Source organism: Phodopus roborovskii, unplaced genomic scaffold, assembly GCF_943737965.1.
Source record: "Phodopus roborovskii unplaced genomic scaffold, PHOROB, whole genome shotgun sequence".
NCBI classification, from domain to species: Eukaryota; Metazoa; Chordata; class Mammalia; order Rodentia; family Cricetidae; genus Phodopus; species Phodopus roborovskii.
Window position 1 is genome coordinate 14,559,787 of NW_026126525.1, and position 25,860 is coordinate 14,585,646.

Here is a 25,860-nt window from a genome sequence, read left to right on the forward strand (position 1 = left end):
TACAAAACCAATGGCGTTTCTCTGTACTACTAGAAGCTCCCCAAAAGAAAAATCAAGTTCACAAGGCTTCACCCCGAGAGGAAGGTCCAGAGGTAGACAACGGCTGTTGAAGTGGAGAGTTTCCTCCAGACATGAACTCCCTGATAGGTTATCCAATCATAAATGGACAGTCCTAAACACACATACATGTTTACAAGACTACTTGTATTCTGTAGAGTGTGTGACTGTATGTATGTACATATGCATGTATGTATGTAAAACACAACAATAATTGCAGAAAAGGTCATGACTTCAAGAGTGGATTGTTGTGGGGGGAACATAGAAGGAGTTGTAAAGGGAGAGGAAGGGGTTGAAGTGAGTTAAATACAATGTGCCCATGTATGGAAGTCTTAAAAAATTAAAATTATAAAGGGAATCATATTTATAATAGCTACAAAATAATAAAATACTGAGTAACAAATTTAACCAATATGAATTACATATACTTTTACATCTATAAAGTATAAAGAAATGGTGAAAGAAATTGATTAAAAACACAAATGAATTAAAAGATATCGCATATTCATGGACTAGAAGAACAAATAATGTTAAAGTGCCTGCAGTACTCAAAGAAATCTAATGTACTGCCTATAAAATTTTTCAATGACCTTTTTCCAGAGAAACAAAAAATTTCTGCAATCTGTATGGAAGTTCATAGCATTTCAAATAGCTGAGTTAATCTAGAGCAAAGAAGAATGTAGCACTATCCATCACAGTTCCTGGTTTCTAAATAAGCTACAAATATAGATAGATAGATAGATAGATAGATAGATAGATAGATAGATAGATAGATACATACATACATACATACATACATACATACATACATACATACATAGATAGAGGATAGAGATATGCAAATATAGATAGATAGATGATAGATAGATATATGTATGTGTATGTATATATAGCATTATATATATAAATGAGTACATATATAAATGAATAATATAAATGAAAATTATATGAATATATATGACTACTAATATATGTCTATTAATAGAATAGCATATAGACCAGTGGAACAGAATCAGATCCCAGAAATAAAAGCTTCATCAAGAATCAGTTGATTTTCAACAAAGCTGTCAAGAATATACAATGGAGAAACCTAAAACTCCCCAGTAACCAGTGATAGGAAAACTGGACGTTCACATTCAGAAGAATGAAAATAGACCATTATCTCACATGTTCAAAAGGCAATTCAAAATTGATTACTTAACTGGATTGTCTGAAACCATAAATATTTTAGAAGGAAACAGAACAAAAGATGTTGTGCTGAACTTGACAAGGATTATTCTCAAATAGAAAAACTAACATCATATTTAATTTTATTGCAAGGGTTGATTCTAAAAAACACACAGGAAAATTGATGAATGACAAATCAGATTATATCAAACTAAAATGCTTCTACTCAGCAAGAGAAGCAATTATCTAAGTAACAAGGCAAGTGCAAAGTTTGTAAACATATTTACCAAGCATTCATCTGAGAAGAAGATAATGTCAAGAATATGTAAGGAACTCAAGTGTAAAATACATACAACCCACTTAAAATGGACAACACATTTAATAGGCGTATCTTAAAAGGCTTATGGTCCAAGAGATATGTGAAAAAAATGCCCAGTGATACTAACTGTCCAAGAAATAAATGCAAATTCTACCTACAGTGAGTTATGAACTCACCTATGTTAAAGATCACCATTATCAAGAAGACAAGAGATAAGAATGTTTGGTACAGTTTTGGAGAATAGGGAATCCTTACATTCTATTGTTGGGAGCGTAACTTAGTTCAGCTGCTACAGATAATGGCAGATAGTTCCCCCAAAGAATTAAGAGAACTGTCATATGATCTAACAGTCCCATGATTCAACATATAATGAAAGAAAATAAAAATAGTGTGCCATGGCTTGTATGTACTTCCCTACATGACAGCACCATTCATAACAATCAATACATAGTATCATGATAAATGGCAGCCACAGATGAACAAATGAAAAAAATAACAAATATATACAATTTTCATCAATATTATATAATTATACATGCAACTGGAACACTATTTGAAATTTTAAAAGAAGCAAAATAGGGCAACCAGGAGGGCATTTTGAAAAGCAGGCAAACTCCTACCCCAATAACCTCCTCCCTGCCTGTTTAAGCCTCCTACACCCTTCCCCAACACCTGCCATACTGACTACATCTTTAGAGTCTTAAACTTAAGTTGTAGCTGTAGATGGGGACTCATGGCTCCCATTTTCATTTAGTATTTTATCCCCTGCACCCACTCCTTTCATAGAACCTCGTCAGGAGAATACCTCTGGGGTGCAGGTTCTTGGTCCACATCCAGGGACGGCTCCTCTAACCAGGTTGAGAGTAGTAATTAGTTTTTTATAGTCCTCTGTTTACTAAGAGTCTGCTTTAGGAAGAGGTCAGGGAGGAACCATGCAGTGGAATGACAAATGAGACACTGCAGCCAGGTTTTGTCCCTGGAGCCTGTCCTGCACTCTTCTGCAGTTAGGTAATGGGGGTGGGGAGCTGTAGTCCTTTCCAGTGGAAGGCGAAAGTAACTCACATGGTGATTTAAAACCTTCTACCTTCCTCTCTGAGCCTAAAGGAGCTGCTGGCCCCAGAAGGTTGGGATCAATCCTGTGTTACATTTACTTTTACAAAGAAAAAAGGTATGTGTATATTTATCAGCAGAAAAAAAAGGTCCCTCTGATGTTTCTAGTGGTGACTGAAATAGATCCATGTGGTCACCAGAAAATAAGCCATTCCTCATAGCAGATGGGATAAACTCCTTGTCCTCAAGGGGCAGAAGTGCTTCTTGTTGTGTTAGATTTCCTCTGCCGTGTCCTGTAGAGATGGGGTGCCCCTTGATCCTATGCAGGTTTTGTCTTTCAATGTCTGAATTATGTTCCAGCTGCTTGGCCCTACCATGTGGGTTTAGAAACTTGTCTTGGGCATAACTACTAAATCTTTCCAGATCAGTATAATAAAAGAGTGATGTGCAATTGAAAAAGAAGAAGAAAAGAAAAATAAGCCAAATATAGAAGATAAATACTGCATGATTTCACTTGTGTGTGGAAACATAGAAAGTGACGATCACAGGCCAAGATAGCGGGGAGCCAAGGGATAGAGAGGATGCTGGTCAAAGCATGCAAAGTCCTGTTACAATGAAAGGGTAGGTTTTAAACTGGAATGTATAGCATGCTGATTGCAGTTTATGTGTGTTGTATATTTCAAATTTGCCAAGAGAGTTTGTTTCCATTGCAGAAATATTTTAACCATGTGAAATTACATATACATTTAGTAGCTTAATGTGATCAGTCCATAAACAAATAGTAAAATATCAAGTTGTGTTCCATAAATGCATATAATTGTTACTTGTCTATCAAAATGAAAAGTAGAGAAGCCATCTGAAGTTTGACAAAAGTTTGTTTTTACAAATACAACATATATTTACAAGTTTTACAAGTTTTCCACAGTTCCACTGACTATGCTCAAAACACATTAGACTTTGACAAGAAGTAATGATCTGTAAAAAATGCAACAAAAACAAACAAAACCCAAGATCCCACAAACTGGTAACAACAAAGGAAAAACCACAATCCAGAAGAAATTATCCTTAGTCCTTTTACCCAGGAATCTGAAAAAGTAATCTGGTTAAGCACATCTCCTGGGTGTGTGCTGGGACCACAATGTCACCTGCACTCAGGAATGGCCCTCTTCTGCATGAGTGTAACAGGGAGGTCTTAAACAGTAGAAAGCAGGAAAGAGGAGGGCGACCTGCAGAGCCAAGTTCTAGGCAATGCTGAGTGTGTGTGTGTGTGTGTGTGTGTGTGTGTGTGTGTGTGTGTGTGTGTGTGTCTGCTATCACACTGTACTAAACATAAAGAGTGGCTCTGAGCCTGCCAAACTCCAGTATATAAAGTCTATGTTAAAAGATTAAATTAAACCTTTCCCCCATTTTTCTTTAGCAAACATTTTCATTCCATGGGCTATCTACTTTTAGACACCTCATTTTCAGAAGAAGTCAGAAAGGTCACAGTTTTCTAGGTAAAAGTGAATATATTAAATTTCATTTTCTTAGGATTAGAATGGGGCTTCTGTCTACTGAAGTTCTGTACAAGACAGGGATATTGATCAGGTTTAATGTAGATTACCTGGAAACACTGGTCTCTTAAACAATATGAGCTGAACTGTAAAGCAAAAGAGAATCTTGGTTTCATTTCCTAGCTTTGAAAAGGATATTTAATAGCTAAATGTTGCTCTAGTCTCTCAAGAGATTGCAGTCTTGAATTTAAGTTTATTCAAACACACTAGAGGGCAGAGAAGTGTACACAACCCAGTTACATTCTAGGTACTACAGCAGTCAATAGTCTTGGAAGAAAACGCTCACTCAAATAGCCATATCTTACACCAATTCCATGAATTTCTATACATGTATAAGCGACGATTGAGAAATTTATCATTGTTAAAATCCCTGATCAATATGAAAAGGTTTTTCTTGTGCATTTAAACACTGTGGATTTAAAGGGAACTCTCCTTTACCAGGTGCATTTAGATGGAGCCCAGCACATCCCTCCCATTCACCACATTAACAAGTGCTATAGCCAGAGCTTACGATGGAATTATGAGGGCAAATCTTGGGAACATTTCTTGAAGCAAGACTACAATTATGTTAAGTGTGCATTCAAATGAACAAAGACCAGAATCGTTATTTAAATGTACAAAGTAATATTGGACAAGTTGAACGGTAGGTGTCTTTTTCATTCTGTAAAAGGGCATTAGTGGTGAAACGGGGCAAATCCAATGAAAATGATTGAAATCCCAGGTACTTACCGTTGTTGGAAAATAACGACTAGTTTTGAACTTTTTCATAGCCATTGAAGAGGTGTAAGTGCCCAGGAACAGGATGAAGGACATAAGTGTGATATCAGGAACAAAATCACAGCTGTTTCCCACAAGCTTGCCTCCATATTTCAAACACTCCTTCTTTGACAAATAGGCCCAGTCAAAGGTAGCATTGTGGTACTGAAAATAATAAAATAGGGATTTTTTTTAAGAAGGAGAATACTGACACATCTAAAGCAGCTTTCCATACTTGATGGGATCTATAGGAACTGCACTAGAAACACCTACAAAACAATGTGAAAATAATCACTGGAGAATTCACCCAACACGGCCTTACTAGAGTGACAGGGGCTAAAGAGCCACAGTGAGCGGGATGCAGTGTGGTGCAGTTTGCTCTTCTGCCTTACAATCTGACATTTGTTCAACAGTAACAAACCATAAAGCCCCTCTTTCTTGCCAGCCTTCCTGTGGGTCAAATGAGATACATTAATACCCTAGACCTCAAAATGGGAGACTTCAGAAACACCTCTATTGCCCACAAAGAACTGGGACCACACTCACTGACCTTATGGTACCAATGCTCTAAGTGTTACAGGAAGGTAACTGCCCCACAAGTAAATTATTTCTTATCTTAGTAAGCACACCCTAGTGACTGAAGAAATGATACTATCCAAGTGTGCACACTTCCAGACTTCTCAGTCGCAAACCCAATCCAGCATTGCATTTTTCCAGGTCAGCACATGGAACATCCATGAGCAGAATGATGTGACAAAATTCGCACCCCTTCAGCTATGTGAGAGCTCTCTAGTCCTGCGTTCCCATGATCTCAAGCACATGGGACAGCTTCATGTGTTCCTGTCCTGTTGTCAATCCTGGCAACTTTCTTTCTGGCCACTCCCCCCTGCCCTGCTTTCTGATCTAATACACAGGAGAATCTCCCTGTGAGTGTCATGGGTAGACCTATGCGCCTGCCGTAGCTCCTACACAACCACAGCCAGCTGCTTTTTGGCAAACTGCCTCTTATCATCCAACAGCCACATCAACAGTTACTGCCTAAGCTACCTGCTTCTGCTCAAAGAGGGGGTAGCTGTGGGACAAATTGTCTTCCAAAATTCCCCATGTAATCAGCCTGAGGCTAATCTCAGCTGAGACACATCTTTGTTCACAATTTTCCTGTCCTAAACTGTTTTTCTTACTGGATTTTGAGGCACCCTCTCAGTGACATAGAACTAAAATTCCTGCATTCTAATCTACTTTAAGCAGCAGTCGGCTTACTTTACTTACAGGGCAACTACAAGTTAATGGCCTCTAAGTCCCAGGAACTTTTTCTAGAACCTAATATCTGAAGGAAACCCTAATTGATTTGAGCAGTTTTCTCACCCTTAGTATTCAACAGTGCAGGGGTGAATGCTCCCCTTCTGCCTCATGATTTTCTGTGATGAAGTTACTTGGCAGCTCATTCACTTATGGGAAAGAATCTCTGTGCAGCTATTTCTTGTACTTGAGCCTTATTCAATAATTAGTCTTTAAGTATGTTGGCCTTGCTGTACATAGAACATTTGTTCATACTGTGCAGCAATACCTATTTCCCAGACCTTCTCTGCTTAAATGAATATTAATGTGGTTAGTGGAAATGACTGGGTATCTCATCTAAGAAAATTTCTAACTGCCTCATAACTTACATCTTCTTGGGTTCCAGGCTAAAAAGGCATTGTATGATAATGAGAGTTAATTGGAAATACTTTGCAAAGAAGTATGGAATGGAAATTTTCTGTTGTCCTTTAAAAGAAAGAGTTCTATGTTGCATCAAATAAATCACCATCTTTTGCCATTTTAAGAATTCTCTTGATATCAATGGTCCAGTCTGGCCAGAAAGGGAGGAGGTTTTCATAGAGCTCAAAAGACAAAATGCCTGTCCAAGGTAATAAAAATCAACTCCTAATCTTCATTTGAAATATTTTCCTGTTACCTCCAATTGTACATAGTTGAATTGCATAACTGCTTTTATCGAACTCTGAAAGGTGATTAATCATGCCTTGTGTTTTTTGTTTTGTTTTAGATTTATGCATATAGATGCCTTCGGGAGACTAGAGCAATGCTTAGAGGTCATAACTGGTAACATATTTCTGTGCTTTAAAAATCAGCAAAACTGTGCCCTAATTTCCCATCAGCAAAGTAACATCAGCAGAGCACTTCTCTATAGTTGGAATTTCCCCAAGAATGTAAGATACACTGGAACAACCCCAAAAGGAATTTTCATCCATTTCCTCACAAAGTTCAGGTGAAATTGGCATGGATACAGATGCAAAGACAGTTAGTTTATCTTCCATCAGTTATTTCAAAATGGCAATGCCAATATTGTAAAAGTGCAAAATGAATCTGTTATTGTGGTCTGACAAAGTTAACCTCAAGACCCATCTAAGGTCTCACATATTAAAACTTTAGGCTACTAGCATATATCTTAACATAGATAATTTTTCAAAATAAAAACCCTAAAGTGTAGCTGATCATCAGTTCAACTTAAAGACTATGGGAAACACATCTCTATGATTTGTGTTTTCTCTGATCTTTCATAGAAGGTGATGTTAAGCAAAGGTTAGTTCCTTAAGACTTCAGATAGACCCTAAACCATGAAGAAATATATACAGAGCCTTGGCTACTACTTGAGTCCAAGTCACCATTGTCGGCTGTGGGTTAATTCAGGAGTCTCAGCATCTCATGCCACTGTCTTTTATCTCTTTGTACTCACATCTATGATTTTCATCTTTATTCCTTATGCAATATACTCTCTTCTCTTTAGGAATAGGACACATGGGAATATTGTCTCAGAAATCTCTGACTGTTATAATTCTCATACTAGTTCTATTTTCTTAAGATGCTTGTAATTTTGCATAGCAATGGCTAGAGATATGAATTTGGAAATCCTTGGAAAGATGTCTAATGGAGCTAGTGGGGGGATATCAATGAACTGACTTGGGAGTGATAGCTCAACACAACAACACATATTCTGAGTGAAAATGTGGAGATCATCCAGTGTGCCAATGAGGGACATGAGAGCCCACAAAGGCAATGGATGGATTAAAACGATAGGTGAAAGAAACACAATGGGTGAAGGAATAAGTGGGAGGGAAAAGCTGCAACAGCAATTACAGACTTTTTCAAACCAAATCCAGCAGCAGAAGATATTCTAGAACACAAGAGCATTTGCAAGGTCTTTAAGATGAGTTTTTCAGGGACAGTAAACATAAAAGCTGTTCATGGGGGAAGAGACGATTTAAAAAAAAACACCCAAATTCAACTATTTGTGGAGATGAAAAGGAAAGGGGGGGTTAGTAAGAAAACAAGAACGGAAAAAAAAAAAAAAAAAAACAGACAAGTGACCAAACGGATACTGATTGTGGCCTAGGCACAATGGCAAATGGTAAATTATACGGCCAAAGGACCAACAGGACTATGCACCCAGCAGTACAAAAGAAAGAGGAGAGTAGAGTTCAGTTTAGGGTATGGCAGGCACCAGAGAAGCCCTGTTAACTGAGTGAATAAAGTCCTTCATCAGGCCTGCAGTATATGGCATAGTCAAAGAAGGACTGTGCCAATTCGTCTGTGCAGAGGGGAAAGTTAAAGTGAATGTTCAGTTTAAAATGGCGAGATGAAATACAAGATGCTCAGTTACTACTCAACCTTAACAATGTGTAAGCATGTCCTATGCACTATTCAGGATATACACTAAAATTATTAAATATTTGCCTGATACTCAAATATAATTGAATATTCCATATTTTGTTAGTACAATCTGACAATGCTATTTCATTGAGTGATAGGATATTTTGAGTAACAATAGACAGTAGAAAATTAAAAAGAAATCCCCACAGGGATCGAGAATGCAGTGAACTCAAATACATGGATGAATTAATATAAGCTTTAAGGGGGTTAAAAAAGAAAAGATTAAAGAAACAACAATGTTTATAAGTTTCCTTAGAGAAATAAAATGTTTGCTTGAAAATTACTTAAATAATATAAGGTAGTGAAAAAAACTCTGTAAGTGCATGGATAGGAGAGCAGAGAAGCAGACGAGGAACTCAGCTATTAAACTGAGTACAGAGAAGACAAGGTTTGCACTGAGCCCCAAGAGCAGGACTGGTCTTAAAGCACTTTCCTCCTTCAAAGGTAGCAGGAAAAGCAGGACAGCAAAACTAAGAAACCACAGGGAATGAAACCAATGGATGAGGAAAATGAGTGACAGATTTGATGTACATTTCTCTATGTATCAGTAGACACATGGGAGAAGAATAAGACAGTGTGAGCAAGGAGGTTCACATGGCGACACATGTGTTCCTGTGTTAGGGACAGCCGCACTCACCATGGAGGAGCTAGTTACAAGTGGTCAGATGGAGTAAACTACACTGTGTAAAGGGGTAGTGAGGGAAAGTGTTTACAAAAAGAGAAGCAAGCAGCTGAGAAATTCCAGAATGAACAATCTCCTGAAGAGATGACAAGTCATTTTTCTGTATCTCATTTTCAAGAGAATTGCCCTTGCTCATACTAAAGTGGATTTGACAACAATTCTTAAAAGTATGAGGACTTTCTTAAAAACTAAAGTTCCGTATTGTTCCCTCCCCCGAAAAATAGGAAACATGAGACAGAATAGACAAATGTGGGAAAACATTGAGTCTTGGGGACATACATATGGCAGTCCATTTTTCTTTTTGATTTTAGCTCAGTGCATATCTGAAGTTTTCTACAACATATTTTTAAAGTAGGAATATGTGTATCTATAAACATATTTAAGGACAGGATGTTTTTATGCCTGATTTTCTCAATGGGAGAAAACTACATGGATGCCGTGTATATGAATATTAATATGACATTCTGATTCCCATTAAAATGAATGTTCACTCCCTGACTCACCCTCAAGGTACATCAGATCAAACCACTATTGCTGCTATGTCAAACTGTCCAGTAGAATAATGTGACTGTAAAATTCTTAATCCTATGGCTTTCAGATTCTCCAGTGTAGACATTGTGAATTCCATTGGGTAGTATAACAGAGTAAATAAATAATAAAGGTCTACATTCTTCTCCTTCAACATATACAGGCTGGTAAAATGTGCTCTTTTAGGTATGATTTAGTGACACTTTATGTGTGTGTGTGTTTGTGTACATATATACATATACACATACACATACACATACACATACATATATATATATATATATATATATATATATATATATATATAGAGAGAGAGAGAGAGAGAGAGAGAGAGAAGTAACTGATCCACTTAGGGCTTTTCCCACCAAGGGCAGGTATGTTTACATAATCTCCAATCTTACTTTATCATGTATAGCATATATTTGAGCTGCAGTTCTTTGTACTCTCATAAATATTGAAATATAGTGGTTATTCTGCTTGTGACTAAGATTATATTTCTGAAAGGTCGAGTTTATTGCTCCCAGACAAATATACAAAGCAAGCTAGGTAGTTTGTAAAATCAGAGTTTAAAATCTCCCAGAGATGAGGATGTAAAGACATTTAAATAAACAAAACTCTGAAATGTTACAAGTCCCTTGTAGTAAAAAGAGACCCACTGGGCAGCAAGTGCCATATTCAGGGTCTTCTGAAAGGAAAAGGCATCTGCCCTCCGAAGACCAGGATGAGCTTCTCTCAGAAAGCTGGGCGGGGGGGGGGGGCAGTCAACAGAACTATCCCATAGGGCTTCCTGGAAACAGGAAATGGTTTATGTCTTGATTGTGACAAGGCACATGCCACTGCAAACTCATCAAAATGAGCTCATTGGAGCTGTGCATTAAAGGGATGCCTGAAAGGAACTTAAAATAAGGTCAAAGAGGAATCTCGTGCAGGGAGCAAATACTAAGGAATTTATTCAGTCATCTCTCGGGGATACTGATGCTACATTTTGACATCAGTGCTAGAAGCTGGAAGCCATCAGATACAGTGTGCCACCAGCTGCACATCCTCGCAGAGCCTTTTCTTCAGCAACCTTTCTTTGCAAGGTAAAGAAAAATAACCAGGAAGGTGTCAATGGGAAAGGTGGCAGAGATGAGGATAAAATAATTACAGCAATAAAGGAGAACGCCGGAAATGCTGTTGTAATCCTCAGGGGAGTTTGCCTCCATAGTTCCCATTTGCCTGGAGGCTGAAATGCCCCTCTTCCTTGCCCTTTCCCCTGAACCATGCACAGGACAGCTTGTCTTTATGTTAATGAGCATGAAGGGGACAGACCTTCATTCCTCTAACACCTGGAGCCTTAGGAAAGAAAGGCCCACTGGCTAGGGCCCTCTTGTCACCTTACTGCACCTCTCTTAAAACTTACATAGGGATCAAAGGGAAAGAAGGAAATTCAGTCCTGAGGACCATGTGTCCCAGGAGAAGTTCAGAGAAACATCCAGCATTAGGCAGCATACAGACAACTTGTGCCTTTCAGAAGTAATGGTTTCTTCTCCACTAACAGCCAAGGTTGCTGAGGGAGCGTGGCCAGTGGGGGTCAGAGTATCTGAGGACAGTAACACTGGCTGCAAGCAGCTGCTCTGCTCAGTGCTGGCTAGCAGCTGAACTGGCCTGCAGTACCTGTGAGGCTAAGAAGCAATGTGAAAGCAAGTGTCTTTACAATCCTTATCTCAGGTTTTTATCGGCTTTTTCTTAAAAACACAAAAAGATTTTAACTAAAATTCTTTAAAACCTAGAAGGAAGCATTTCCTCCTCTATTTTAGGCAAGTTCTTCTGGGTTGGCTGGCAAAGAAACTAAAATATGAATTCTTCTACAGTGACTTTTAACATGTAGATATATTCCTACACATAAACAGACACACACACACACGCACACACACACATACATGCACACACACACACATGCACACACATGCACACACACACATGCACACACACACACATGCACACACACACACACATGCACACACACACACACACACATTACAGACACACACACACGCACACACAGTATGAAACATAAAGAAGTAAAGACATATAAGGTTTGAAAAGTCAGAGAAAAGTCTAGAAGTAAGGAATGAAGTCAAGAAAGCCGGAGAATACAAAACAAGGGAGAAACAAGGTCATGTGAGAACTGGTCAGCAAAGACACAAACAGCATCTCTGAAAGGGACGCTGTGGGCTCTTGCTACACAATATCTGCAGAAGTGTTCTGGTCTCCTGAGAGATGGGCACTCTCTCAATACAAGGTATTATGTTTTCCGTCTTTGTAACTGGAAGATTGATATTCTTTGGTCAGCTTCCATATTTGGCGCAGAAGGAACAATCGGAAGGCTGAGATGGCACTTTCCCCATTTTCTTCAATATAAAAGTTTCCTCCCAGCATGTGATCTTCCATGCAAAACAGCTCTCTTTTAGAACTTAGTTCAAGTGCCTTAAAGGTCCTTGGTTACAAGCCATGGGAAAGGACACCATGTGATGGAGACTCAGTCCTTTCTAAGTAATGGGGGGAAATGTCCTGCTAGCTACTGTCAACCTTAGTGAAGGGAGGGCAGCACCAATTGGTCAGCCAGACAAACGCCTAGTCAGGCCAGAAACAGACAACATTAGTTCTTGTTTTCCAACATTCTCATTGCTCTTATAGAAATGTTTCAAGGTCACAAGCAATGGGATCTAGCATTAGGTTCTTTAAAAAGGTTTAAAAATAATATTACATGGGTAAATGTTCGTTTTACATCTTTTAAAGAGGGTGAAAAGCTAACTATGGTGGTGACAAATTTTCTTTTCTTTCTCTCTATGGGCAATGATGATCAACATTGTTAAATGGAGACCACACAGCTCAATGCATAAATTACCAACTGTGTGGGTAGTTTGAAATAGTAAATCACTTACCATGTCAGTAGAAGCAACTGTTGGCAGGTCTTCTGGGGCTAGTGTAGTATCATTAGATACAGAGAGATTAACTGTAAGAAAAGGACAATTTTTGACTATGAAAAATAAAATAGAAATAAAGTAAATGCATAATGACCTTTTAAAACACAGAACCGGGCATTAAAAATTCTAAAGCAACATACAACACCACGAAATGATATGTATTGTAACCGTATTGTTCTCACATTAAAATAAAGCAAAGGTTGAAGCACATGTGTATGACAGATATTTAAGAGATATTAAATTTGTTTCTGCTATTTTAAATCAGCCACACACTAGTGCTTTACCAGTTTATCTTAGAGAAAAAATAAAAAGTTAAGAGAAAAATAAATGCTACCCAAAACTGGGAGCAATTACTAAAAGTTTAGAATCTTATGTTGAGATCTTTACTATCTATAATTCTGCTTCTAGTGCATATTCAGTGTCTAATGAAAGAAATGACTGCCTATTATTACAGTGATTACCAACTTCACCAAAGATATCACACTTCGGAGATTCACTGGTAAAGCATTAGGAATTTGTAGTGTTTAGAAAACTGAATTGTGCATGATAAAGGCTATCTTTGCAAAATGTGTGAAAAAGCACAAACAATATAAATATAATGAGATATGTAATCCATCTTTAAACTTATTTTCATATAATGAGGCATCATTTGTAGATTTAAGATGTACCTTGCTGAAGAATTTATTTCTTAAACCAACATTTACTTTGGAAACATTTCATTAGTTATTTTATTTTATGGGCTGAACATTAAAATGTAGTATTTTAACTAAAATATTTCATTTTTTTTTATCAGATAGACTCTTTTTCTACTAAGAGGAATGCTTGCACTTTAAACTGCTATATATAGAGGAAATAATTAATGGTAATATGTAATATGTAACATGTAGCAAAGTCTATTAAGCTTTTATCTGAGAATCATATCATTTATTCAACATTTGATTTGAAAATTGTTCTTTGGTTTCTCCCCCACTCAGTCAATCTCCAGACTCATTTTAGCTCTCTATGCTTCAGACCTTGCCTATATAAACCTTGAAGGAGAAATGCATGACTGTGTTTGATGATTGATTTATAAAATAGGAGATCCATGAGAAGAACAAAAACAACACAGATACTCACTACTCTTCCCTAGAGTCTACCTAGCCCTCCATATCTCAATCACTGGTACTCAAATTATTTATCCATGGTCAGTTAAGAAATCTGGGAAAGGGTGTTTCTCCAGGGGAAATGAATGAGAATAAATACAGGCAAAAGAAATGGATGAGGCAAAGAAACTAAACGAGAGGAAATGCATGGCATGGGTTCCAGTTTGGGTCAATATTAAAATCTATTTTAGTCAGTGAAGGCTGGACATTGTATACATATTAGCCAGAAGGTTCTGCCTATCATCGCCTCCCTAACATGTGCATCATGTGATATGCTTTCCTATTCTGTTTCACTACAAATCCATGAGAGTCAAGTAAGCTAAAAAAAAAAAAAAAAAAACTTGACACGATTCCTTAAACAAAAACGTTAGTAAAGTATCATTAATTAAACTCAGTTTTTAGTGGTTTTTTTGTTTTGTTGTTTTTGAGAAAAGAACATAAAGTATATTTTCTTATAGTATTCAATTTGACCAAAACAAGGGATTAGAATTCAAAAAATATGGGATGGGTCTAAAGATATATCACAGTTGTGAAAGTGTTTGTCTAGCAAGCCTGAGTGCCTAGGTTTCAACCTCAGACCGAGTTAAAGAACCAGGTAGAGGGCTGGAACAGAGGCAGACAGACAATCAGCCATTCAAGTTCATCCTGAGCCATGTATCAAAGGTGAGGCCAGTCTGGGCTACATTAGACTCTGTTTCAAAAATAGGCAGTAAATAAAGAAACAAATGATCCTAGAACATATCATAGGTAAATGTTCCCAGGCCAAGATTCTGAAACAAACCATGACTTTGCTAAGTTTGCAATCAAAAGCATCCCCCAAGTTCAGACGTTATTTAAATTCGGCCCTCTTCTTTCTCTACCAGCACTCCTACTCATTAAGATCTAGATGATGGTGTTTATGAGCCAAGAATTCAAGGTGGGACAGCACTCACTAATGAGTCAGCATCCATGAACTCAGTGTCTAGTAGGCAGGGTGCCCTTCCTCAGCTAGCTTTTCAATGCAGCTTCACCAGCTTCCTAAACTTCTCTGCATTCCAAATGTGGTTAAAGAGTTGTGGAAGGTAGTCAAGGCTCTAAGTCTGTGAAATAACACCTATAGATAATACAGACATTAAGAGTCTGAAGTCTCAGGGACTGTTCCCAAGTTTCAGAAATGTATCAATCCCACTCAGCTATAGTTCTTTACATTTTCAGTGTTCATCTGAGATAGACTAGAAAAGTACACTGTTCTTAAAACTCCCAGAAGAGCAGTATCTAAAAAATAAGAAGTATATAATACTTTCTCTGCATATATATTTCTATAAATATATATTGGCAGGGTTTGGTGGAGTCCATAAATGAGATTAAAAGTAAATTTCTTTAGGCTCACTGATGAGAAAATGATCGATTACAGCTGGGCTCTTGATCTACAAGGGCCATTGGGCACCATTTAGATCCAGACAGAGTATAAACACTTTGGCAACCAATTGCAGACTGATCCATTTATAAGGCATCTGCAATATCCTTAATTAGGATTCTGGAAAGGTCAAAAGAAAAGCCCAGAAACACTGCACTCTGTCTTCACTTTCAGCTCAGCTTCAAGGCTCTGAGGAAAGTGCACCTCTCTGCTTTAACAATGTGGCTAATTTAGATCTAGCCAGTCATCACCCAGACAGTCTAGTCTATGCATCCCCACAGGTTTATTGTTTTCCATTATTTGGATTTTCACTTTCTTGGTCCCCCTTCTTAGATATCAACATTCAGTTGGTCCTCTGAATGGTGGAATGCATGCTGTTGGAAATAGATATTTTTAAAATGTGTCTATCACTTTTCAATCTTAAGCCAGATTTTCCTTCTTAGTGCTTATGGAAAGGTCTAGAAAAAGAATCAGGAGATGGAATGGCTTCACTAGCAAGAGGGGACATGTGTCAGTGTTGGCATACATCCTACACAAAGCAACTCTCTTCATTCTCCACAGACCTGAGGCCAAGGCTCCACGTGGCCCTTATTTATATACTAGCAGGAATTATAGCAACAGGAAGATGTACAAGCTCACTTGAGGCCATTCAGTCAAATGTGAGCAACAACTGGTCACTGCAGACAGGTCTAGCTATGGTGGGACACAACATCACAGGCAGAGAGGGGTATAGCATCCCTGACCTAAATTTCAACTGTGCCACATTTTGAGCACAGGGCTCTAAACTCCTTCCTTAACCCTCGTCTTGAAGAAGTTACTTCATTATCTAAAGCCACAGATCCTTCATTTGTGGAGCTGGCTTTGAATTCAATCACCCTGTAACGTGACAAAGTATTAAATGATGCAATATAGGGGGGAAATGCATGATTCCAGCTTCAGATCATAGCAAAGTAAATGTTGATAAGATTACTACTAACTTGACCTGAAGAAAGCAGAGCCTGACCTGTGATGAGGCGTACTGAGAGCTATTTCTCAGAGGTTTTTGTTGTTGCTGTTATTTGTTTGGTTGGTGGGTTCTGGTGTTTGGGTTGGCCCAGAACTCACAGAGATCTGCCTGCCTCTGCCTCTGAATGCTGGGATTAAAGGCATGAGCCACCACCGTCCAGCTCTCGAAGATTTTTGTGACGATCAAATCTACAGATATAGTACTATTGAAACAGGTTTACTGAAATCCCCTTGTAAATGTCTTCCATTTGGATGGTGATGACGAAATATGTAATCTGAATCTTGTGGTTTCAATAAGACAGAGCTGAAACCAAGGAGACTCTTAAGGTTACTCTAGAATTATCAGACTTCAATGCTTTACTCTAAGCCTTCTCATTGTCCTTAGGAAATCAAGCAAGTGGGAAGCAGACATAAAATAAAACTGAATCTTCTTGCTCCAGGATCGTTCCAGGGGCCTGGTTAGCTTGATGATACCACCTCACTTGATAAAGTTGAGTCTGTGCTTTAAATGTCTAGGTCAACAAAAGAACAAAAACAGCTTTTGTAGGTAATGGCAAAGTAAATCAGGATAAATCTGTGAGAAAGGGCTATGGGTTACCACTCTCTCAGCCCTAAGTCTAAGAACAAAGTTATATAACTTTAAAAATTTTTTTTGGTTATTCATTTTCCTAAGTACTTTTTACCAAACCCAATAAGTGAGAGTTCCTATGACTAACAAGTTAGTCTGTCTTCAGTCACAGATATTCTTCTCACACGTTCACCTAAGACACCATGCTGTTGGCTAAAGAACGGAGCTACAGTGGATGTACAAATGGAACACATTTAGTCACTATTTCTATAAAAATATCTCCTCCGTATCCACCCATTGTCATGCTCCCAATATGCCACAGGCATTATTCAAGAGAAGTTGTCCAAATACATGTTTTATATAAAGGCAAAGCTAGAGACTATTTCCAGTTCTGGTGATAATTCAAATCCATTCCTTTCCCCATTTCCGGTCTCTACAAGTCTTGTGGGGGAACTGCTGAAATATAAGTAAATGGAGACTGAATTGATGAGTGTCTCAGGCATTTGTGACTTTCTCAAGGGTCACCATGACCATGAATGACAAACCATCAACTGTGCAAAATGAAGGTCAGTCTCAAGAGCAAGCATGAGGAACTCATAATTTCAAGTTTTGCTATTACTTTATGATTTAAACCAACTTCATTAAAAAAAAGGAATGGCCTATCATAAAAGGGAAATTACATTTAATATGGCACCACTCGTGAATGATAAGTTAGGACCATGCTGCATTTCCTTATGTTCTACAACTGGGATTTCTAATTATGAAACTCATATTGACAACCCCATTGTGCCACAGTATTTACATTGAGCCCAGAAGTTCTTTTCAATGGTGGTAACTTGTTATCGTGATATCCATCTATTAGGCTAAGAGAAAAGCTATGTACGAAGAAATGATAATGAAATTCTATTATAGTGACAACTGCTTCAGAGCATTCAGATGTCTCTTCTCCAAGCTTAAATTAACAAAAGGTAAGGACATGGAAAGCACCGCTAATCCCATCACTTGGCTTGGTTTTACAGTTTCACACCAGGAGAAAGGCCATCATTTACTCTGAGAGATTACAGACAGCAATGTGTTGGATGTATGAAAAAGAATATTCTTCTCTTAATCACTCATCCATTATTAAGCATGTTCTCTCTGAACAATTAACAACTAATCAATAAAATAGAACCCCTCTGTTAACAGCAGTGTCTGCCCCTGAGGCTATTTTTCTGGCTTTTATAATTTATTGTTGTTAGCAGAGCTTCTTTCTCCTCCAGATAAAGGATGAACACCTGGTCAGAAAATTCATTTTGACCTTTTCTAAACTATCAACACACCTTTGCATGTGTTTAACACAACCTTCACACATTGTGAAAATAAACAGAGGGACTAGAGTAAAAATTTATTTCTAAAGTCTGGGTTAAATGAAACTGAACCTCTAGCCATTGAAAATAACTAAAACTATTTATAATATAATAAACATACTACTATAATCAGAACATATTTTTGAAAAAATTTTCAATAAAAAATACAGTATGTGTGCATTTTACATCATTACAAGGAACATGATTCTTAGAAATCAACAAAGTAGACTCCCAGTACATTTTTGATGATGGATAAAGAAGAAAGAAGAAAGATTAGGGAAGAAGTAAAGGTGAGTTTAAGGAAAGATGTCCATGTTTTGTTTCCGATGTAAAAAGTCATAGCACTCACAATTTGGAAGAATTCAACACCTTCCTCCTAAAACTTGAAAACCCTTTGCTTCATGACTATGGATATAATCCACAATATCCTTAGGATTTGAACTCAGTAGAATAGTAATAAACAGTCTACACATGCTCAACTAAACCTATTTTTCTTTCCCGAGACACAGGTGCAGGTGTTTCTTGATTGTCTATAATAACACACTGGTTATTAATGACTCTCCAGGCTCATCTTGCAGTAAAAGCTTAATGGAGAAAAGAAGGAAATGTGTAAACCTCTTTAAAGAAGACGACACAATTAGACTGAATGGTTTTGTATTGTAAGACAATGGAAATTACGAGAGAGAGAGAGAAAGAAAGAGAGAGAGAAATTGTGATGTAGTGTTGACTGGTGCTAAGTAGTTATATGTGCATTATGCCATTTAATGGTAATAATAAAACTTAATTACAATATGAATGCAGTTCACAGATTATGGAGCAAAGAACTTTGTCTAATGTGGCCATAGTGCTATGTGCTTGGGAAACAGAGACATGGATCTCTGAGTTCAAGGTCTGCCTAGTTTAAAAAGAGAGGTTTGGGACAGCCAGGACTACTCAGAGAAACCCTGTCTCAAAAGAAAAAATAAACTCAAAAAGTTTATTTATTTAATTATTTTACATGTCAATCCCAGTTCTCTGTATGAGTACACAGCACTGCTCATAGAGGACCTAGATTATTCCACAAAACATTTCAATGTCAGACACAGGTTATTGTGTCCTACAGTTCTTTGTCAGAGAGGCCATGAAGGCAAACAAACAACAGAGGCTATTGCTCTTCGTGGCCCATAACAGGATTGTAAGAGCTTATTTCTGAAGACATTGAAGGACACAGAGAAACCAGTATAGGAATAATGGGAAATGCTCTCCCTGCTGGATTTTTCTGGGAGATGCTATGCAGACTGGGGACATCAGACATCAGTGATCTCACCCAGTACTGAACCCTGCATGTTACAATACAGATGTACCACGAAAGATATGACCACTAAGGCAATAGTGGCACAACTGTTATTGGGAATAACTAACTGCTTTCTGATTGGGTTTGAAACCTGCCTCCATAGTAAAGAAATCATGCCTGGTCAAAAACCCATGGATGGGGAAGTCACAGGAACCAGAGCGGGAGAGCTTACTGCTATTGTTTTGCTAAATGGTCTTGTCAAACTCCCTCCTCAATACTTACGTGTACACCCATAGATTGGTTCTATTGTCCTCTTGGTCAGAGTAGCTTCTTTGCACAATGGGTACTGCTGAATGAAGTGACTCATTACTGGTCAAAGTACTGAGAACAAGTGATTGTGAATGCTCAGCTGCAAATGGGAGGCATATACTACCCTGATGATACTATCCCTATCCAAGGCCACATGGGAAACACTTTGGAAGAGGAAAATGGAAAGAGTGTTAAGGACCCGGGGATGGGTGGGAATGCTCTGAAATGTTTTCTACTGGGTGTGACATGTAGCAATTTATAGCAGCTGTGGTTGCCTGCACAAGACCAAGCCAGTCCGATAAGGAAGGAGCTCACAAACCCATAGATGAGGAGCTATGGGCAGTAGTTGGCTACTGAGAGAAGAAAAGTCCACTCTCTATTCTCTTCTAGGATTGTGGCCACTGATTGGTTGACAACACTCCAGTGGATAGCTCTATAAGCATGTACATGTGTGCAGCATTGACTGAAAAAAAGAGGACAAGAAGTTGCCAAAAGTTGCCAGAGAGATGAGGTGGACAGTCTTAAAGGAATTGGGACAGGGAAATGTATGGATATGATCAAAATGTATCTTATATATGTATTATGAAATTCTCAAGAATAAAGACCAACACATGTCTGAAATACTAAAAGCAAAGACATTTCAACAGCTACAATACATTATGGACACGAATACAGTCTTCTTAGTGATTAATGTGGCTATATTATGTTATAGACATGAGTACAGTCCTCTTAGTGATGAGGGAACCCTATTTCCATTTCTGCAAAATCTTCTCAATTTGCAGGATCATGGCTCCATCTGTGCAGTTGCTGGCTTGTTGTTGCATACTGCCCCAGTGTTGAAAAACAAGCCATCCGCCAGTTTAAATATTATTGACTCATTGACTGAATTCTTTTACTAGGAGTGCATGTTGTGATGAAAGACCGGCCTTTTGTTGTTCTTAGAGGACTTATGTGCAACTCTCCCAAGCACCTTTTCATTTTGTTCTTCAGAACACATTTATGATCAGTCTTTGCAGCTTGCTATCACAGCTACAAAAGGTTACAGGAGAGAGTTGCGTAGGAAGCATACACTCATTTAATTTTATTCTTTCTTTTTTTCATTTTTTGAAAAGCAGGGTATTACTGTGTTGCTCTGGCTGACCTAGAACTCACTATATAGACCAGATTGGCCCTGAACACATAGAGATCCAATGCCTGTACAGCCCAAATGCAGGGATAAAATGGATTAAAGGACATGTGCCATCGTGCACAACCTATAGTTATTAACTTTATAGAGCTTAGAAATTGATAACAAAATTTCAATGTCCTGTGGGTTTGAACAAGATTGGCCCCCATAGGCTTATACATTTGATTGCTTAGTCAGGAGGAAGCACTATCTGAAAAGGATTAAGAGGCGTGGCCTTGGTAGAAGAAATGTGCTACTGGGGATGGGCTTTGAGGTTTCAAAAGCTCATGTCAAGCCCAGAGTCTCTCTCCAGGCTTACACATCAGGATGCATCCCTCAACAACTTCTTCAGCAACATGCCTGCCTACTGGCAAGCCCCCTGCCAAGATGATAATGGGTCAAACCTCTGAAACTGTAAGCAAGCCTTCAAATAAATGCTTTCTTTATGAGAGATGCCTTGGTCTTCCAAGTGACTAAGGCAGAGCTATATCCCTTTCTTTCCCAAACAAGCAAGTTTCAACTCCCCAGGTTTAGAAATTCATTAGTTCCTGTATATATTTCATGAATGCCACTTGCCTGGACCATTACTAAAATAAATGCAACCATCAGTGTGGATGTTGAATAGACCAATGGCCCAATGGTGTATTTTTAGAGGAAAAAGAATACATACAAGTGTCTTTGTGCTGTCACTCACACTAAAGGTTAAATTGTAGTGAATAATAACAATAAAACAGGTAACATTTAATTACTCATTACACATCAGAAAATATTCTAAATACTTAATCAGCACTAACTACCTTTAAAACAATTCCTTTATGGGGTATGGTGGCTGATACAAGGCTGATTCTAGATAGCCCAAACTAGCTTAGAACTTGAAATCCTCTTGCCTCAGCCTCCCAAGTTCTGGATTACAGGCATGCACCACCACATCTGCCTTCTTCAGGTAGTATGTACTATTATTATTAACCACATCTTATAGAACAGAAAAGTGCCCCAAGCTGCCTGGGGAGAACAAACTTGCTCCAGTAAGATATTTGGCATCATTCAACTGTACTAAAAGACAACTAGAAGGAGTGGGAATTGGTGTCCTCAGAGCAATTCAGGACTGATACTTCACACAGCCTAGGGGACACAGATCTAAAGGAAGCTATAATCCTGCTGCTTGCAATTGCACTGCATATGTGAAGTTGGCTCAGCCCTCAATGCCATCTTTTCATACAAGATCCCGTTGTCAGGGGAAACTTCATGGGAAACACTCTTAGCCCCATTCTTCCTTCCTTTCCCTCTCTGTGGAAGTTTCCATTAGCAATGGGTGAATGGAGCCAACACCAGATCTATCTTTTTGTATGTGATAGGTATGCTGACAAATTCCTAACCCAGCTTCACAAACACCTCAAACCACAAAACAGCTGAATGGTAATTATTTTCTTTTGGAAAACCTTGATGAATATTTACTTAGACTTGTGTAACAAGTCACCGTACAGACTTTTGTGTAAATACACATATATGTGTATGTATATGCACATAAATAAATAAAAAGTTCAGAATCCCATTATCAATGTTTGTGAATTTCTTTTCTGTTGGTTCATCTTTTCTTCCTTCCTTTCTCTCTTCCCCTCTCCCTCCCTCCCTCTCTCCCTCCCTCCCTCCCTTCCTTTCTTCTCTCCAGTACTGAGGATTGAACCCAAGGCCATGCATATACCAGGCAAGAATTTGACCTACTGAGCTATGTCCCCGGCCTCTGAATCTAATATTTTCACTGTACAGACTTCCCTCAATTCCAGAATGATGACCTCCATCACAGGTTTTAGACATTCTCTCTCCAAGAAGATCACCACATAGCTGCATTTCTCTGGTGAGGGGCAAGTGTAATTATTTTAATATCTACCACAATACAAGCTGGTTTGGAGCTTTGATCTTGAAGTGGATTCTCATTCTGTACTCCAAGCCATCATGGCACAATATAACCCAGGATGGCATTGAACTTGTGGCAACCCTTCTGCCTCAACCTCTTGAGTTCTGGGATTACAGGCTGCAATGGCTATTCTTGGTTGACAACTTGACTGTATCTAGAATTAACTAAAATCCAAGTGGCTGGGCACACCTGTGAGGGATTTTTCCTAATTAAATCATTTGATGTAGGAAGGCCCACATTTATCTATCATATCTTTTGAGGTGGGAAGATCCAGCTTTAATCTGGGCCATACCTTCTGGTGGCAGCCTCTGTAAAGGACATGGGAGAAGGAAGATCTTGCCTTTTGCCTGTTTGTCTCTGATCTCACTGACAAGTTCATTCCCTCACAGGCATCTAAGCCAACTTCTTAGGGGTTTCAGTGTTTGGTGAAGCCCAGCTGAGACATCAGGCTCATGGACTGAATAATCACTGGATTCACAGACTTTCCACTGGTAGACAGCCATTGTTGCACTAGCTGGGCCATTATAATAAAGCCCTTATTTATTTATACATAATAAACATATATACATGCATATATACATATGCATGTATATATATGTATGTATGTAGTCATTTCTGTTTATCTAGAGAACCCTAAGTAATGCACAGGCATACACCACCATGTCCCACACAAGTCACATTTTAACGTGGGTATTTTTTTGTATACTACCACCTCAAGCCTGTTAAAACTCTGCACTAGGCATGTCCATCTGAATATTGAAACCTTAATCTCACATTTCTCTGCCATGCTCTTAAGTATGGACTTGACATTAACATCTATTTATTATTCTTAAACTAGACAAGAAGAGTTGTGGGTGTGAACCCTAGATACCCAGTGTTCCCATCAGCATCATGACTAATAACCTGTGAGACACTCCTCTCTCCCTTCACCACCCAGATGGAAATTGGTGTCCCATTGTCTCTGTCCCCTCAACCTCTGGAGAGAGGGGGTGGGTTATAACTCCAGCATATCTGGGAGTAATATCACACAGCCTCTCACAAGCTCAAAGAAAAACCCTTTAATTTTATAACATATTCACTTTGTATTGGATCTAAAGTGTAATCACATTTACTTTACCATAAATATGAAAAGGCTTAGCCTCAGAATCTGGAAGTGAAATTGGATAGTCTACATTTATGCCCTGGGCTTATCTCACCCCAGGAATCTGCTGGACTCAATCCACTAGTTTTACTTTAGGAAACACCATCCTATAGCCACTTATACATTATTGCATCCATAATACTCATCATTAAATTTTATAATGCAAACACCTACCCCTCACTCTATTCTAGCAAATACAGATTAACTTGCTCAGAGTAAGTCCTTTTCCATAAGACTTGTTTCCTATAAGGCAATGCTAAACTGTTTTAAAATATTTTAATGAGTTTGAATACATTTTTAGTAAAAAATTGATAATTACTTAAGTTTGGATTGAGTTATTAAATTATTAAGATATGCAGTCACACTCCTCACTCAAATGTTGTGGTACTCTCTCCTGACTTCATGATATAAATCTGCTACTAGTATATTACTTAGTATTATGTATGTATGTTTGTTCATATAGCTGCTTGCCTTCCTTTCTTCTTAGCATCTCTCCCTTACTAATATTGCATAGCCAGGTTAACCCAAAAGGTCTCACTTATGCATTAGAGGCATCCAATCTTAACTTCATTTTTTTTCTTAACTTCATGATTCAACTTATAAAAACTGAATTGGCATTTTTCCTTCTATAATTTAAGATAATCTACTTACACATCATTTAAAAGAAGAGATTTTCATAGTAATCAGGAAACAATAAAATGTGAAACAGAATCCAGAGGATTGGGTTCCTCTGCTCTTTAGACTCACCCTGTACATGCCTGTGCCTCCCCTAATGAGCTCATAAAACTAAGAATAATGTACACATCACTTCCTTGTTTGAGGTGATCACAAAGTACTAAGCTGGCTATATTCCCACCCCAGCACTCCTGATGTCATCCCCTCATTTAACAACATGCTGCAGATCTATCAGATGTCAAATTCAGTACTGTGATTCCTCAGAGAACACCAGGTAAGGTCCTTTGGAAGGAGCATTAACTCATCCCTTCCTGCATAGAGGGTAAGTGCAAGCAGGACATGAGGTTTCCTCACCTGGGTCTGGCGGCAGGCAAGCGCAGGAGAAAAGAGTGTTGTACCCCACTTTGAAGTTGGAGTTGATAGGATAGTAGTCCGCTAGTTTGATCATCTTCTTGAAAGCATCATAAATGAAGATGAAGCTGATCAGAGAGGAGAAACCTTCTTCCGTGAAACGAGTAAAGTACTGGACCAGGAAGCTGGCATCAGTGGCCACCAGAATGAGACACATGAAGGCCGACCACAAGCCGATCCAAAGACGAAACTCCAAGTAGTCAAAATTATGGTCCCTGGAAAGAAAAACAAAAGCATAACGGATATTTTGGCTATCCCATAAGGAAACAAGAAGAATCTAAAAACCACTGAAATGCCTACAGAATGGTTTCTAAAAATTACTTTCAGACACTGAATATAGAGCTCAATTTTATCCAGGAAATATTAAGCTTCAAGGTTTGGTTTCATGATATTATTATGCTATCTTTAGGAATTACTCTAAAAGTTTGGGAGGACAGGCACTTAGAAAGTACATTTAATGTTATTGTGTATAACACTAATTTTCTTTCAAAAAATAACTTCTGAGGTGGATGCTTCCTCCCTGTTAGCTGGCTTTCATAGAACCAAATGAAGGCTGCTGGGAAAGAAACAGTAGCCATGCTCTTACCCAGCTGTGAACTCCATGAACTACAATACCAATCTGAGGAACAATTTATATACACAGTTGTGTATCAGTGGCCTGACTGTCCTAGATGAAACCAATTACTTTGATTGGATTAGAGGTCCCCTGTACCAGAGAAAGCCCA

General features: G+C 38.3%; 1 protein-coding gene across 2 annotated transcripts in view; it reads right to left on the minus strand.

Moving 5' to 3' along the window:
- The window catches only part of Slc4a4 (solute carrier family 4 member 4), a 321,804-nt gene that overhangs the window by 46,976 nt on the left and 248,968 nt on the right, over positions 1 to 25,860 (minus strand). For both annotated transcript variants that reach the window (XM_051198120.1, XM_051198119.1), the window contains exons 14-16: positions 25,079 to 25,350; positions 12,748 to 12,818; positions 4,876 to 5,067 (exon numbers count right to left, since the gene is read on the minus strand). In XM_051198120.1, the coding sequence (XP_051054077.1) occupies positions 4,876 to 5,067; positions 12,748 to 12,818; positions 25,079 to 25,350 (535 nt within the window). The remainder of the gene's footprint in view (positions 1 to 4,875; positions 5,068 to 12,747; positions 12,819 to 25,078; positions 25,351 to 25,860) is intronic.